Source organism: Nerophis lumbriciformis, linkage group LG25, assembly GCF_033978685.3.
Source record: "Nerophis lumbriciformis linkage group LG25, RoL_Nlum_v2.1, whole genome shotgun sequence".
In the NCBI taxonomy this organism is placed as follows: Eukaryota; Metazoa; Chordata; class Actinopteri; order Syngnathiformes; family Syngnathidae; genus Nerophis; species Nerophis lumbriciformis.
In genome coordinates this window covers 40,797,343-40,812,728 of record NC_084572.2, presented here as the reverse complement: position 1 = coordinate 40,812,728, position 15,386 = coordinate 40,797,343, and the positions used below count along the sequence as shown (strand labels likewise).

At 38.0% G+C, this 15,386-nt stretch overlaps 1 protein-coding gene across 1 annotated transcript in view; it reads left to right on the top strand.

The window, feature by feature from the left end:
• Positions 1 to 14,350, top strand: part of LOC133622068 (G-protein coupled receptor 83-like) — a 35,153-nt gene extending 20,803 nt beyond the window's left edge. The window contains exons 3-4 of the mRNA XM_061984614.1: positions 4,799 to 4,932; positions 13,621 to 14,350. Of these exons, the coding sequence (XP_061840598.1) occupies positions 4,799 to 4,932; positions 13,621 to 14,350 (864 nt within the window). The remainder of the gene's footprint in view (positions 1 to 4,798; positions 4,933 to 13,620) is intronic.
• Positions 14,351 to 15,386: the final 1,036 nt, after the last annotated feature.

Sequence of the window (15,386 nt, the reverse complement as noted above, 5' to 3'; positions counted from 1 at the left end):
ACAAGACTATTTCATCTCTACAGGCCTGTTTCATGAGGGGGGGTACCCTCAATCGTCAGGAGATTTTAATGGGAGCATTCACATACCATGGTTTATATAGGGCACAGAGTGGGTGGGTACAGGCTGGCCTAGGGGCGTGGTGATTGGCTCATGTGTTACCTAGGAGGTGTTTCCGTCTATGGCGGCATGCTGTGACAATTTCGCTGCGCTTGTTGAGGGATGACAGGTCTGGACGGTAAATAATAAACAGTTTCTCTTTCAAGCATAGGTTGCATCTTTTATTACCACTATTGTAAGGTGTGCTGGATGCAAGAATTTGCCATGTTATTGAATATTCAACATTATTGTCTTTGAGGTCCCAAATGTGTTTGCTGAGTTCTGTGGTATTTCGCTGGTTTTTGTTCCTGAAAGAAGCCTTGTGATTGTTCCATCTGGTTTTGAATTCTCCCTCGGTTAATCCTACATATGTGTCGGATGTGTTAATGTCCTTGCGTATTACCTTGGATTGGTAGACAACTGATGTTTGTAAGCACCCCCCGTTGAGAGGGCAATCATATATATATATGTATATATAAATATAAATATATATATGTGTATATATATATATATATATATATGTATATATGTATATATATAAATATATATATATATAAATATATGTACATATATAAATATATATATATATATATATATATATATATGTGTATATATAAATATATATATATATATGTATATATATAAATATATATATATGTATATATATAAATATATATATATATATATATATATATATATATATATAAATATGTATATATATATATATATATATATGTATGTAAATATATATATATATATATATATATATATATATATATATATATATATATATATATATATATATATATATATATATATATATATATATATATATATATATATATATATATATATATATATATATATATATATATATATATATATATATATATATATGGGCCAACACAGATACAGACAACACTCACACTCACACACACCAATTTAGTATACATATATACACTATATTGCCAAAAGTATTTGGCCACCTGCTTTGACTCACATATGAACTTGAAGTGCCATCCCATTCCTAACCCACAGGGTTCAATATGATGTCAGCCCACCTTTTGCAGCTATTGAATGTGAACGACTCATGATTGGCATGGAATGGACCTGAGTTTTATTAAAAATGCCAACTAAGTTGCATCAATGCATATGAAACGCCAGTAAAACACTGTATTGATTTTTACACTGTCAATAATGAACACAAACAGTACCAGTGACGTGCAGTCACTGGTACATCATGGAAAGAAAGAAAATGTAAAAAAAAAAAAAAAATTAAATTAAATTGTTATATGTATCTAGTGATTATACTATAAAGTTATTTTCCATTTAACTACACCAGTTTTAGATTATTTTTATTCAAATTTGCCGTTCAAATACTGAGAAGAGACGGTGCGGCGAACAGCAGCCAGTTGAGGCACGTCACTCAGTGCCTCAACATGGATTCCGGACTCGGCTAACTGCTGGCCTGCTGTGCAGTGAGACCGTATTGCTATATGAACTATATTATACATTTCCATAGTTTAGTTAGCTGAGGTATATAATGTGCAGTGTATTTTGTCAACAACTGTATGTGTGTAACGTATTTCTTGTGCTGAGCGATCATAAAACGGCTGCAAAAGACGCACTGGCTGAGGCTCGCCTCCTGCACCCCCGCCGTAGAATTGTTATATCAACTAAAGCCCACACTTAAACTTTCCACGTGCAAGATTGAATCTATTTAAAAAAGTTATTTCATAAGAAGCCAAAAAGTGCAAAAACAATAATGTTCGTGTTGGAGGAGTTGTGAATGACTGCAGGGCCACAACATTAGGTACACCTGCAGACTGCAGGTGTACCTAATTCACAACTCCTCCAACATGAACATTATTGTTTTTGCACTTTTTGGCTTCTTATTAAATAACTTTTGTAACCTATTTTCATGGGCTTTCCTCTTTGTGATGTTAAGTTCCTGTTATGCGCTGTTATACAGTATATGCCTTGAGCTCTTATTTTGAAGGCGCTAAGAGCGGAAGTTTTTGAAAGAAGGTAAATAAAGTGGTCCTCGTGTAAACTGGAGCCTCCGTGTTTGTTATTTTGTAGTTTCATACAGTATAGGCCACATTTATAAAGCCTCGGTTACACTTTTTTAAATAGATTCAATCTTGCACGTGGAAAGTTTAAGTGAGGGCTTTAGTTGCGGCGCATGGACTTAATTTCTAAGTAAAGGTAAGACCGTAATAACGTTTTTTTTTAATTAAATGTGATTTTTTGTGTGCTACAGTTTGTATGTGTAAAGTTAAAGTTAAGTTAAAGTAGCAATGATTGTCACACACACACTAGGTGTAATGACATTTGTCCTCTGCATTTGACCCATCCCCTTGATCACCCCCTGGGAGGTGAGGGGAGCAGTGGGCAGCAGCGGCGCCGCGCCCGGGAATCATTTTTGGTGATTTAACCCCCAATTCCAAGCCTTGATGCTGAGTGCCAAGCAGGGAAGAATGCTGGTATGAGCTTTTAAACATAACCCGTTAACTGCTGCCAATCAAATGGTGAATAAGATACTCTTTAGTATGCTCTCTTTAGTATTAGGTCATATTCATATTCAAAATGTTCAAAACCATTATTTTTAACCTTGAAAAAAAAATGTTACCTTGAAAATCATTTTTTATGTTGAAAATCATGTTTTAACTTAAAACATTTTTTTTTTAATTTTTAATTTTTCTTAAAGGTTTTTTAAATTTTTTTTCTAATTTTTGTAAAAAATTTAAATTTTTTTAAAATTTTTAATTTTTTTTTCCATCCATCCATCCATTTTCTACCGCTTATTCCCTTTGGGGTCGCGGGGGGCGCTGGAGCCTATCTCAGCTACAATCGGGCGGAAGGCGGGGTACACCCTGGACAAGTCGCCACCTCATCGCAGGGCCAACACAGATAGATAGACAACATTCACACACTAGGGCCAATTTAGTGTTGCCAATCAACTTATCCCCAGGTGCATGTCTTTGGACATGCACCTAGGGATAATTTTTTTTTTTTTTTTTTTTTTTTTTTTGTAAAAAATTTAAATTTTTTAAATTTTTATAATTTTTTTTAAATTTAAAAAACATTTTTTTTTTTTTATTTATTTATTTTTTTTTTTTTTAAATTTTAATTTTTTTTTCAAATTTGTAAAAAAAAATTTACAATTTATAACATTTATAAAAAAAAAAGTTAAATTTTTTTTCTTTTAATTTTTAATTATTTTTAAAAAAAAATTTAATTTTTTTAAATATTTAAAAAAAATTTAACATTTTTTAACTTTTTTTTTAAAACTTTTTAAAAAAAAATAAAAAAAATTTTTTTTTACTTTTTTTAACTTTTTTTAAACTTTTTTTAACTTCTTAAAAAAAATTTACCCTAACCCTAACCCTAATCTTAACCTTAACCCTAATCTTAACCCTAACCCTAACCCTAACCCTAATCTTAACCCTAACCCTAACCCTAATCTTAACCTTAACCCAACCCTAACCCTAACCCTAACCCTAACCCTAATCTAACTCTTTATATGTTTGTAAATCTGACGGTGATGAAGTCAGTGCCTCACCAGCCATCAACCTCACCGCACGTCACTGAACACTACATAAATTAAAACACTGTATTACTTTTAAAAAAATTAAAAAAAATTAAAATTTTTTTTAAAAATAATTAAAAATTAAAAGAAAAAAAATTTAACTTTTTTTTAATAAATGTTATAAATTTTAATTTTTTTTTTACAAATTTGAAAAAAAAATTAAAAATTTTTAAAAAATTTAATTAAAAAAAAAAAAAAAAAAAAATGTTTTTTAAATTTAAAAAAAATTACAAAAATTTAGAAAATTTAAATTTTTTACAAAAAAAAATTAATAAATAAATAAATAATTTTTTTAATTTATTTTTTATTTTTTATTTTTTGTAAAAAATTTAAATTTTTTAAATTTTTGTAATTTTTTTTAAATTTAAAAAACATTTTTTTTAAATTTTTTTATTTTTTTTTAATTTTTTAAAAATTTTTAATTTTTTTTTCAAATTTGTAAAAAAAAAATTAAAATTTATAACATTTATAAAAAAAAAAGTTAAATTTTTTTTCTTTTAATTTTTAATTTTTTTTAATTTTTTTTTTTATTTTTTTAATTTTTTTAAATATTTAAAAAAAATTAAACATTTTTTAACCTTTTTTTAAAACTTTTTAAAAAAAATTTACCCTAACCCTAATCTTAACCCTAACCCTAATCTTAACCCTAACCCTAACCCTAACCCTAATCTTAACCCTAACCCTAACCCTAATCTTAACCTTAACCCAACCCTAACCCTAACCCTAACCCTAACCCTAATCTAACTCTTTATATGTTTGTAAATCTGACGGTGATGAAGTCAGTGCCTCACCAGCCATCAACCTCACCGCACGTCACTGAACACTACATAAATTAAAACACTGTATTGATTTTTACACCGTCAATAATGAACACAAACAGTACATAATTAACACAAACAGTCAATAATGAACACAAACACAAACCATCTCCACCATATCATCACTGGATGATTCATAGTTTGTTAAAAAAAAAAAAAAAGAGTGGTTTTAAAAGTGAGTTGTCAAATGTTAAATAGGGAGGGAAGGTGAGGCTTGTCTTTGCATATTTTTAAGAGCGGTGACCTTCTATGTGGATGAAGTGTGTACTTAATGATCTCTGCATGGTGACAGGTGATCCTGCATCCCCTAAGACCCCGCATGACCCCGACTCAAGGCAGCGTTTGGGTCGCCGTCATCTGGATCATGGCCAGCTGCTTCTCCCTCCCACACGCCATCTACCAAAAACTCTTTACCTTCACTTTCAGGTAAAGACACACACACACACACACACACACACACACACACACGAGTGCTGACATCAAAAATGTCAGCGTGTGCTCGGCTGATGAATCATTGTCAATAATATCAGCACATATAACATCTCTTGAGAGTCTCCTCAGGGTCACCATGGCGATGGCAGGCTCGGTAAGATGGTTTTACACTCAAAACAAAAACCATCCACATGTGTCATCCGTTCCAGTGTCAAACTGTCCCCACTTTAGTGCCTGTGCAATGTGCAAACTACAAACCCCGAAAGCAGTGAAGTTGTCAGGTTGTGTAAATGGTAAATAAAAAGAGAATCCTTTTCAACTTATATTCAATTGAATAGACTGCAAAGACAAGATATTTCATGTTCACACTGACAAACTTTATTATTTTTTTGCAAATATTAGCTCATTTGGAATTTGATGCCTGCAACATGTTTCATAATCTCCATTTTTTTATCCCATAATTGCAATTTTTTATCTTGGAATTTTAACTTTTTATCTCATAATGTTGACTTTCATAGCCCATAATTTCGACTTTTTATCTCATAATCATGACTTTTTATTTTATAATTTCGATTTTTTTTTTTATCTCATAACTATGACTTTTAATCTCATAAATTTGATGGTTTATACCAGAATTTTGATTTTTTTTTTTTACCTCATTATTATGACATTTAATCTCATAATATCAATTTTCTCATAATTTCAAAATGATCCCCCCTCATAATTATGACTTTATATCTCATAATTGGGAATTTTTATCTTGCAATTTTGATTTTGTTATCTCATAACTATGACTATTTTCATAATTTCGACTTTTTATCCCATAATTATGACTTTTTATCTCATAATTTCGATATTTTTTTCCTTATAATTTCGACTTGTTTCCTCTAATAATTATGATTTTTAATCTCATAATTTAGATTTTTTTATTTTTATTCTTTCATAATTATTTTATGTTTAGTGGCAGAAACGGGCTTCCATAGTTTTGAGTAGTTTCACATGATCGAGTATTTTCCAACATTCCACACTACAAAATAAAAGCATGTACAATATAATTTGTACTGATATCATATCAGATTAATATCCGTATCGGCCAATACTCGGTATCGTATAACAATAACAATGTCGCCTTTAATACAAAGTTGACAAAAAGTTATATCTTTAAATATTACAAACTCCAAAAGCAGTGAAGTTGTCATGTTGTGTAAATGGTAAATAAAAAGAGAATCCTTTTCAACTTATATTCAATTGAATAGACTGCAAAGACAAGATCTTTCATGTTTGAACTGGAAAACGTTGTTATTTTTTGCAAATATGAGCTCATTTGGAATTTGATGCCTGCAACATGTTTCAAAAAAGCTGGCACAAGTGGCAAAAAAGAATGAGAAAGTTGAGGAATGCTCGTCAAAGACTTATTTGGAACATCCCACGGGTGAACAGGCTAATTGGGAACAGGTGGGTGCCATGATTGGGTATAAAAGCAGCTTCCATGAAATGCTCAGTCGTTCACAAACAAGGGGGCGAGGGTCACCACTTTGTCAACAAATGCCTGAGCAAATTGTTGAAGAACAACATTTCTCAACAAGGAATTTAGGGATTTCACCATCTACGCTCCGTAATATCATCAAAAGGTTGAGAGAATCTGGAGAAATCACTGCACGTAAGTCATGATATTACGCACCTTGGATCCCTCAGGCGGTACTGCCTCAAAAAGGGACATCGGTGTGTAAAGGATATCACCACATGGGCTCAGGAACACTTCAGAAAACCACTGTCAGTAACTACAGTTGGTCACTACATATGTAAGTGCAAGTTAAAACTCTACTATGCAAAGTCAAAGCCATTTATCAACAACACCCAGAAACGCTTCGTTGGGCCCGAGCTCATCTAAGATGGACTCCAAAGTGGAAAAGTGTTCTGTGGTCTGACGAGTCCACATTTCAAATTGTTTTTGGAAACTGTCGGACCAAAGAGGAAAAGAACCATCCGGACTGTTCTAGGGTGAAAGTGTAAAAGGCAGCATGTGTGATGGTATGGGGGTGTATTAGTGGCCAAGACATGGGTAACTTACACATCTGTGAAGGCACCATTAATGCTGAAAGGTACATACAGCTTTTGGAGCAACATATGTTGTTATCATGGACGCCCCTGCTTATTTCAGCAAGACAATGCCAAGCCACGTGTTACAACAGCGTGGCTTCATAGTAAAAGAGTGTGGGTACTAGACTGGCCTGCCTGTAGTCCAGACATTGAAAATGTGTGAAGGCTAAAATATGAGAAGGGAGACTGTTGAACAACTTAAGCTGTACATCAAGCAAGAATGGGAAATAATTCCACTTCAAAAATGTGTCTCCTCAGTTCCCAAACCTTTACTGAGTGTTGTTAAAAGGAAAGGCCATGTAACACACTGGTAAAGATGCCTTTTTTGCAATGTGTTGCTGCCATTCAATTCTAAGTTCATGATTATTTAGTTTGTCAGTGTGAACATGAAATATCTTGTCTTTGCAGTCTATTCAATTGAATATAAGTTGAAAAGGATTCTCTTTTTATTTACCATTTACACAACCTGACAACTTCACTGCTTTTGGAGTTTGTAATATTTAAAGATATAACTTTTTGTCAACTTTGTATTAAGGGCGACATTGTTATTGTTATACGATACCGAGTATTGGCCGATACCGATATTAATCTGATATGATATCGGTACAAATGATATTGTACATGCTTTTATTTTGTAGTGTGGAATGTTGGAAAATACTCGATCATGTGAAACTACTCAAAACTATGGAAGCCCGTTTCTGCCACTAAACATAAAATAATTATGGAAGAATAAAAAAAAAAAAATCTAAATTATGAGATTAAAAATCATAATTATTAGGGGAAACAAGTCAAAATTATAAGGAAAAAAATATCGAAATTATGAGATAAAAAGTCATAATTATGGGATAAAAAGTCGAAATTATGAAAATAGTCATAGTTATGAGATAAAAAAATCAAAATTACAAGATAAAAACTCCCAATTATGAGATATAAAGTCATAATTATGAGGGGGGATCATTTTGAAATTATGAGAAAATTGATATTATGAGATTAAATGTCATAATAATGAGGTAAAAAAATCAAAATTGTGGGATAAACTATCAAATTTATGATATTAAAAGTCATAGTTATGAGATAAAAAAAAAAAAATCGAAATTATAAAATAAAAAGTCATGATTATGAGATAAAAAGTCGAAATTATGGGCTATGAAAGTCAACATTATGAGATAAAAAGTTAAAATTCCAAGATAAAAAATTGCAATTATGGGATAAAAAAATGGAGATTATGAAACATGTTGCAGGCATCAAATTCCAAATGAGCTAATATTTGCAAAAAATAATAAAGTTTCTGAGTGTGAACATGAAATATCTTGTCTTTGCAGTCTATTCAATTGAATATAAGTTGAAAAGGATTCTCTTTTTATTTACCATTTACACAACCTGACAACTTCACTGCTTTTGGGGTTTGTAATTTTTAAAGATATAACTTTTTGTCAACTTTGTATTAAAGGCGACATTGTTATTGTTATACGATACCGAGTATTGGCCGATACCGATATTAATCTGATATGATTTCAGTACAAATGATATTGTACATGCTTTTATTTTGTAGTGTGGAATGTTGGAAAATACTCGATCATGTGAAACTACTCAAAACTATGGAAGCCCGTTTCTGCCACTAAACATAAAATAATTATGAAAGAATAAAAAAAAAAAAAATCTAAATTATGAGATTAAAAATCATAATTATTAGGGGAAACAAGTCGAAATTATTAGATAAGAAAGTCGAAATTATAAGGACAAAAATATCGAAATTATGAGATAAAAAGTCATAATTATGGGATAAAAAGTCGAAATTATGAAAACAGTCATAGTTATGAGATAACAAAATCAAAATTAAAGCTGCAAGCAGCATTGGTCGGGCCCGCGTATTTGGCAGTTGCTAGTCCTAAGTGTCCCAATACTTTTGTCTACTTTTAGTCTGAAGTGTCCCAAGACTTTTGTCTAGTGTACCTACCTTGTCTGCATTGTGTGGGCACGTTGGTGCTTCCTGCTTTTAAGCAGCCATCTTGAAAAAACAGCAGCGCAGCGGGTCTTTGAAGGGTCATAAAATCAAAACCGGAGCAGTTAGAAAAAAAAGTGCTTCTGTCATTGTAATCAGAAGGGTTCAATCTCTCTCCTGTGTTAGTTTGAAGGCGAAACGACAAACGCGCTCAGAGGAGTTCGTTTTTGAAGGAAGGTGACCGGTTTTTACAAAAAATTTGTTTTGAAGGGGGAATAGCAAACTTCCTGTTGATTTTTGCTGGGGGTTGTCAATTTATGAAATGTAGGTCTAAGTGAGACCTACGGAGAGGTTTTTGTTTCATGTCTCCTCCGACCTTCCCAGTGGGAGTTACAGGCAGTTTTGTCATTTTTTTCTTCCGAGGAGCAGTTTTTTCTCCGTTTTATTCAAAAATTGCTCTAGAGCGCAATTTTTAAATTTGGGGTTAGGTTTTTTTTATTAGAACGCAATTTTTGCCAGTCCTGATGTGTGCGTTCAGTTCGGTGAGTTTTGAAGCGTGTTAAGGGGGTCAAATTACAGCTCAAAGAGGCAAAAGTGACTGTTTTTAGTACTTTTTTGTCTTGAAGGGGGGAATTGCCAACTTTCTGTTGATTTCTGCCCGATGATATACAATTATGAAAACTAGGTCTAAATCAGACCTACATACAGGTTTTTGTTTCATGTCTCTCCGATCTTCCTAGTGGGAGATATAGGCAGTCTAGTTTTTTATTTTTTTCCTAATGGGCGCTAGAGCGCAATTTTGAGTTTTGGGGTTTGGGTTTTTTTTAAAAAAAGGTAATTTTCGCAGGTCCTGATGTGTGAGTCAAATATGGTGAGTTTTGAAGCATGTTAAGTGGGTCAAATTACAGTTTGTTGTGGCGGCGGAAGAATAAAGAATAATAAAACCTTACAAATACAATAGGTCCTTATGTCCCATTGCATAAGGACTCCCTCTGGGAGTCCTTATACAATGGGCCATGCGGGCCCTAATTACAAGATAAAAACTCCCAATTATGAGATATAAAGTCATATTATTTACACAACATGACAACTTCACTAGTTTTGGCTTTTGTATATATATGTATATGTATATATATATATATATATATATGTATATGTATATATATATATATATATATATATATATATATATATTAGAGATGCGCGGTTTGCGGGCACAACCGCGGAGTCCGCGGATAATCCGCGGACTCCGCGGATGAAATTAAAAGAAATTTGATTTTATCCGCGGGTCGGGTCGGGTCGGGTCGGGTCGGGTCGGGTCGGGTCGGGCGGTTGAAATAAAAAAAAATTAGATTTTAAATAGATTCAGGCGGGTGGCAGTTAAACCAATTGGTAAATATATATACATAGTTAAATGTTGTTACCCACATACGAAAAACGAGCAGGCACCTGCAGCATATGCCACAACAGAAGAAGAAAAAAAAAAAAGAGATGGACACTTTTACGGAGCGGAGAAGGGACGCCTCGCCGGGGTCCGGGACCGAGGCCCCTTCCCCCGAGAGGGCCCCACCGGGAGCCGTAGCTGAGGCGATCCGCGAGAAGGGCCCGACGCACGTCCAGGGTCACCACCGCGCCCACCGCACCGACACCCCGCCTCGTCCGCCATCGCCGCGGCCGGCGTCACGCGCAGCAGGTAAGCAGCTTACCTGCCCGCCACCCCCGTGGCCGGGGGCTCGTAACAGGGGTCACTCCGCGCGCTCCGCCCGCGCAGCTTACCTGCCCGCCACCCCCGTTGCCGGGGGCGCGTAACAGGGGTCACTCCGCGCGCAGTGCGCTCACGAAAGGGGTGGGGCTCACCCTGGTTGATATAGACAGCAGGACGGTGGCCATGGAAGTCGGAACCCGCTAAGGAGTGTGTAACAACCCACCTGCCGAATCAACTAGCCCTGAAAATGGATGGCGCTGGAGCGTCGGGCCCATACCCGGCCGTCGCCGGCAGCGAGACGCGCTTGGAGGTGCGCTCAGCGCGGCTCCCATATGATTGCGCACTGGTGTGCGTCTGGGTCGTGACAGCGTGGCACGCGAATGTCTGTGCTGCATTGGATCAGTCTCCTTTCTTTAACAGGCAAAAGCTTTATAACCTCACTAATGCCTTGCATCGTCTATATTAGATATACCGTATTTTCCGCACTATTAGCCGCACCTAAAAACCACAAATTTACTCAAAAGCTGACAGTGCGGCTTATAACCCGGTGCGCTTTATATATGGATTAATATTAAGATTCATTTTCATAAAGTTTCGGTCTCGCAACTACGGTAAACAGCCGCCATCTTTTTTCCCCGTAGAAGAGGAAGTGCTTCTTCTTCTACGCAAGCAACCGCCAAGGTAAGCACCCGCCCCCATAGAACAGGAAGCGCTTCTTCTTCTACTGTAAGCAACCACCCGCCCGCGTAGAAGAAGAAGAAGCGCGCGGATATTACGTTTCATTTCCTTTGTGTGTTTACATCTGTAAAGACCACAAAATGGCTCCTACTAAGCGACAGGTTTCCAAGACGCAATCTCTCCATCCGCACACGGACTACTATTTCACAGCAACTGCCTAAAGACTTTCAAGAAAAGCTGGCTACTTTCCGTGCATATTGTAAAAACAAGATAGCTGAAAAAAAGATCCGGCCAGAGAACATTATCAACATGGACGAGGTTCCACTGACTTTTGATATTCCTGTGAACCGCACTGTGGATACAACGGGAGCACGTACGGTGAATATTCGCACCACAGGGAATGAGAAGTCATCCTTCACTGTGGTTCTAGCTTGCCATGCTAATGGCCAGAAACTTCCACCCATGGTGATATTCAAAAGGAAGACCTTGCCAAAAGAGACCTTTCCAGCGTCATCATAAAAGCTAACTCGAAGGGATGGATGGATGAAGAAAAGATGAGCGAGTGGTTAAGGTAAGTTTACGCGAAGAGGCCGGGTGGCTTTTTTCACGCAGCTCCGTCCATGTTGATATACGACTCCATGCGCGCCCACATCACGCTGGTTTTTAATATATTATTAAAGTTTGACTGACCTATCTGACTGTTTTTTTGACATTCCCTTTAGCGCAGTTAGATGCGGCTTATAACACGGGGCGGCTTATAGGTGGACAAAGTTTTGAAATATGCCGTTCATTGAAGGCGCGGCTTATAACCCAGGGCGGCTTATGGTGCGGAAAATACGGTATAACAACGGGCGGGTGCGGGCGGGTGCGGTTCTGATCAAATGTTAGGGCGGGTGGATGGCGGATGGTTGACGACTTTCTGATGCGGTTGCGGATGAAATAATTGCCTATCCGCGCATCTCTAATATATATATATACATATATATGTCTTAATAAGGTTATCCAAAAAATAGTGCTCGATACCGTAGTAGAGCGTAATATATGTATGTGTGGGAAAAAAAATCACAAGACTATTTCATCTCTACAGGCCTGTTTCATGAGGGGGGGTACCCTCAATCGTCAGGAGATTTTAATGGGAGCATTCGCATACCATGGTTTATATAGGGCACAGAGTGGGTGGGTACAGGCTGGCCTAGGGGCGTGGTGATTGGCTCATGTGTTACCTAGGAGGTGTTTCCGTCTATGGCGGCATGTTGTTACAATTTCGCTGCGCTTGTTGAGGGATGACAGGTCTGGACGGTAAATAATAAACAGTTTCTCTTTCAAGCATAGGTTGCATCTTTTATTACCACTATTGTAAGGTGTGCTGGATGCAAGAATTTGCCATGTTATTGAATATTCAACATTATTGTCTTTGAGGTCCCAAATGTGTTTGCTGAGTTCTGTGGTATTTCGCAGGTTTTTGTTCCTGAAAGAAGCCTTGTGATTGTTCCATCTGGTTTTGAATTCACCCTCGGTTAATCCTACATATGTGTCGGATGTGTTAATGTCCTTGCGTATTACTTTAGATTGGTAGACAACTGATGTTTGTAAGCACCCCCCGTTGAGGGGGCAATCAGGTTTCTTTCGACAGTTACATGCTTTGTTGGTTTTGGAGTCGCTCTGACTGGGGGTCGACGGCTCATTTGCAATTGTTTTGTTGTGGTTTGAGATGATTTGTCGTATATTGTTCATGCAGCTGTAGCTCAATTTAATGTTGTTCTTGTTGAATACTTTTCTTAGGTTGTTGTCTTTGGGAAAGTGTTTGTCAATCAGATTGAGGAATTTGTGTCCAATGTCGTTGAGACGTTTTTGCTGTATGGGGGGTTGTACCAGATGATGCCGTTCCGTTTTCTGTTCTTTTTTGGCTGGTTTCCTGGCGTGGGTTCATAGGTGAGGGTGAAATTGTATCCGCTTTCATCAAGGGCTTTTTGGTACGGGGGGGTTGCAACATGCCGCCATAGACGGAAACACCTCCTAGGTAACACATGAGCCAATCACCACGCCCCTAGGCCAGCCTGTACCCACCCACTCTGTGCCCTATATAAACCATGGTATGCGAATGCTCCCATTAAAATCTCCTGACGATTGAGGGTACCCCCCTCATGAAACAGGCCTGTAGAGATGAAATAGTCTTGTGATTTTTTTTCCCACACATACATATATATATATATATATATATATATATATGGTAATGTGATGTCCTTGCTCCTCCCAGCCAGGAGAGGGAGCGCAGTCTGTGCATCCCAGACTTCCCCGAGCCCTCAGACGTCTCCTGGAAGTACATCGACCTGCTCACCTTCATCCTCCTCTACATGCTGCCCCTCCTCGTCATCACCATGTCCTACACCACGGTGGCCCACCGCCTGTGGCGCCACAGCGCCATCGGCGACGCCACCACGGCGCAGCACGCCAACCAGAAGAGGAGGCGCCACCGCACGGTGGCCATGCTGCTGATGGTGGTGGTGGTGTTCGCCGTCTGCTGGTTCCCGCTCAACTGCTACGTGGTGCTGCTCTCCAGCCAGGCCATCCACTCCTCCAACGTGCTCTACTTCTGTTTCCACTGGCTGGCCATGAGCTCCACCTGCTACAACCCCTTCATCTACTGCTGCCTCAACCCCAACTTCCGCCAGGAGCTCCGCCTCCTGCTGAGCGTGTGCAGGCGGCGCCGGAGAGTGACGGCGGAGCTGGCGCTGGAGCTGGAGCTGGAGCGCCGGCCCGCCCCGGCCGACGCTCCGTGCCGCAGGGACGCCTGGCCCGAGAATGAGGAGCGCTTGGGACCGAGGCAAGCTTTGCCGCAGCCCAGCAAGGACTCCTCGCGGAAGAGTCGCACCCTGACCGGGGAGTCGCACCACCTTAAGGACGTGCAGGCGCTCTTCATCGCCAGACAGGCGCTCACGGGGAGGACTGACATCCAGTCTGTGGAGCCCTTCGTGGTTGTCAACTAAACACACTTTGGCTTGGTAGTCCATCTTCTACCGACCAGACTTGAAGAGGAACTGCAACAAATACAAGAATGTGTGTGTGTGTGTGTGTGTGTGTGTGTGTGTGTGTGTGTTCCTGTATTCCAACCCTTCTTGAGACATCAACAAAGACAAGTAGCTTCCATATGAGGAGGTGTGAACCATTGCATATAATAGAGAATGTCTCATTTGCACCACCTGGTGCTGACATCTATCAAAATGAGGGTGGTCCCAAAAAGGAGGGATTTTTCTATGTGTGTCGAATTTATCAACATATGAAATAACAAGTGTGCGTAAAAAATTTGAAGTGCTCCCCCCTCTGGCCGACATGTGTAATAACAAGTGTGTGTAAGACTTTGAAATGCGCCCCCCCCCCCCCCTTTGGCCAAAATGTATTTAAAAAATAAAATAAATATGTATATGGAGACATACTGTCATAACTTGAAGTACATAATGAAGATAAACAATTACAATTACAAACAAAAATTCCAAATGTATATTTGCATAGTATGTATATTGTTGGAATAATTGTTTGTAAGTTATCACAAAAGAAACGTTGTATTATGAATGCTGTCTTTCGAGGCCTAACAAGAGGAAGAAGGCTCGTGAAACGCCACTGTGATTTCAACACGGACAGATGGCAGGATCTGCTCAACTTCCAGAGGAACTCTCTTTGAAGTGTTAAACGAACTCTCTCTGAAGTATTTCACAAACTCTCTTCCAACTATTTGGTGACCGAGGTCAACGCTATTTACGACCCGCTGCCCTCTTGAAGTCCCTGTGGTCAGGAGACGGGAGGGGTTATCCATTGTCCTCCAACACCTGCCCCAGCTGGATCCAGGAAGAGCCCAAGCACGGGAAATCCACTTCTTGGTCTTCAAAGCGACCGAAAACAATGACTGTTTTACATACTCCCCATTCCTGCTGTGACATGTGTTGGTGCGTGAACATTGAACATCTAAATAAATGAGGTGACGAAAACCTTCTTCGTCAGAGCGTGGTGCAGGACTGTACAGAGAGT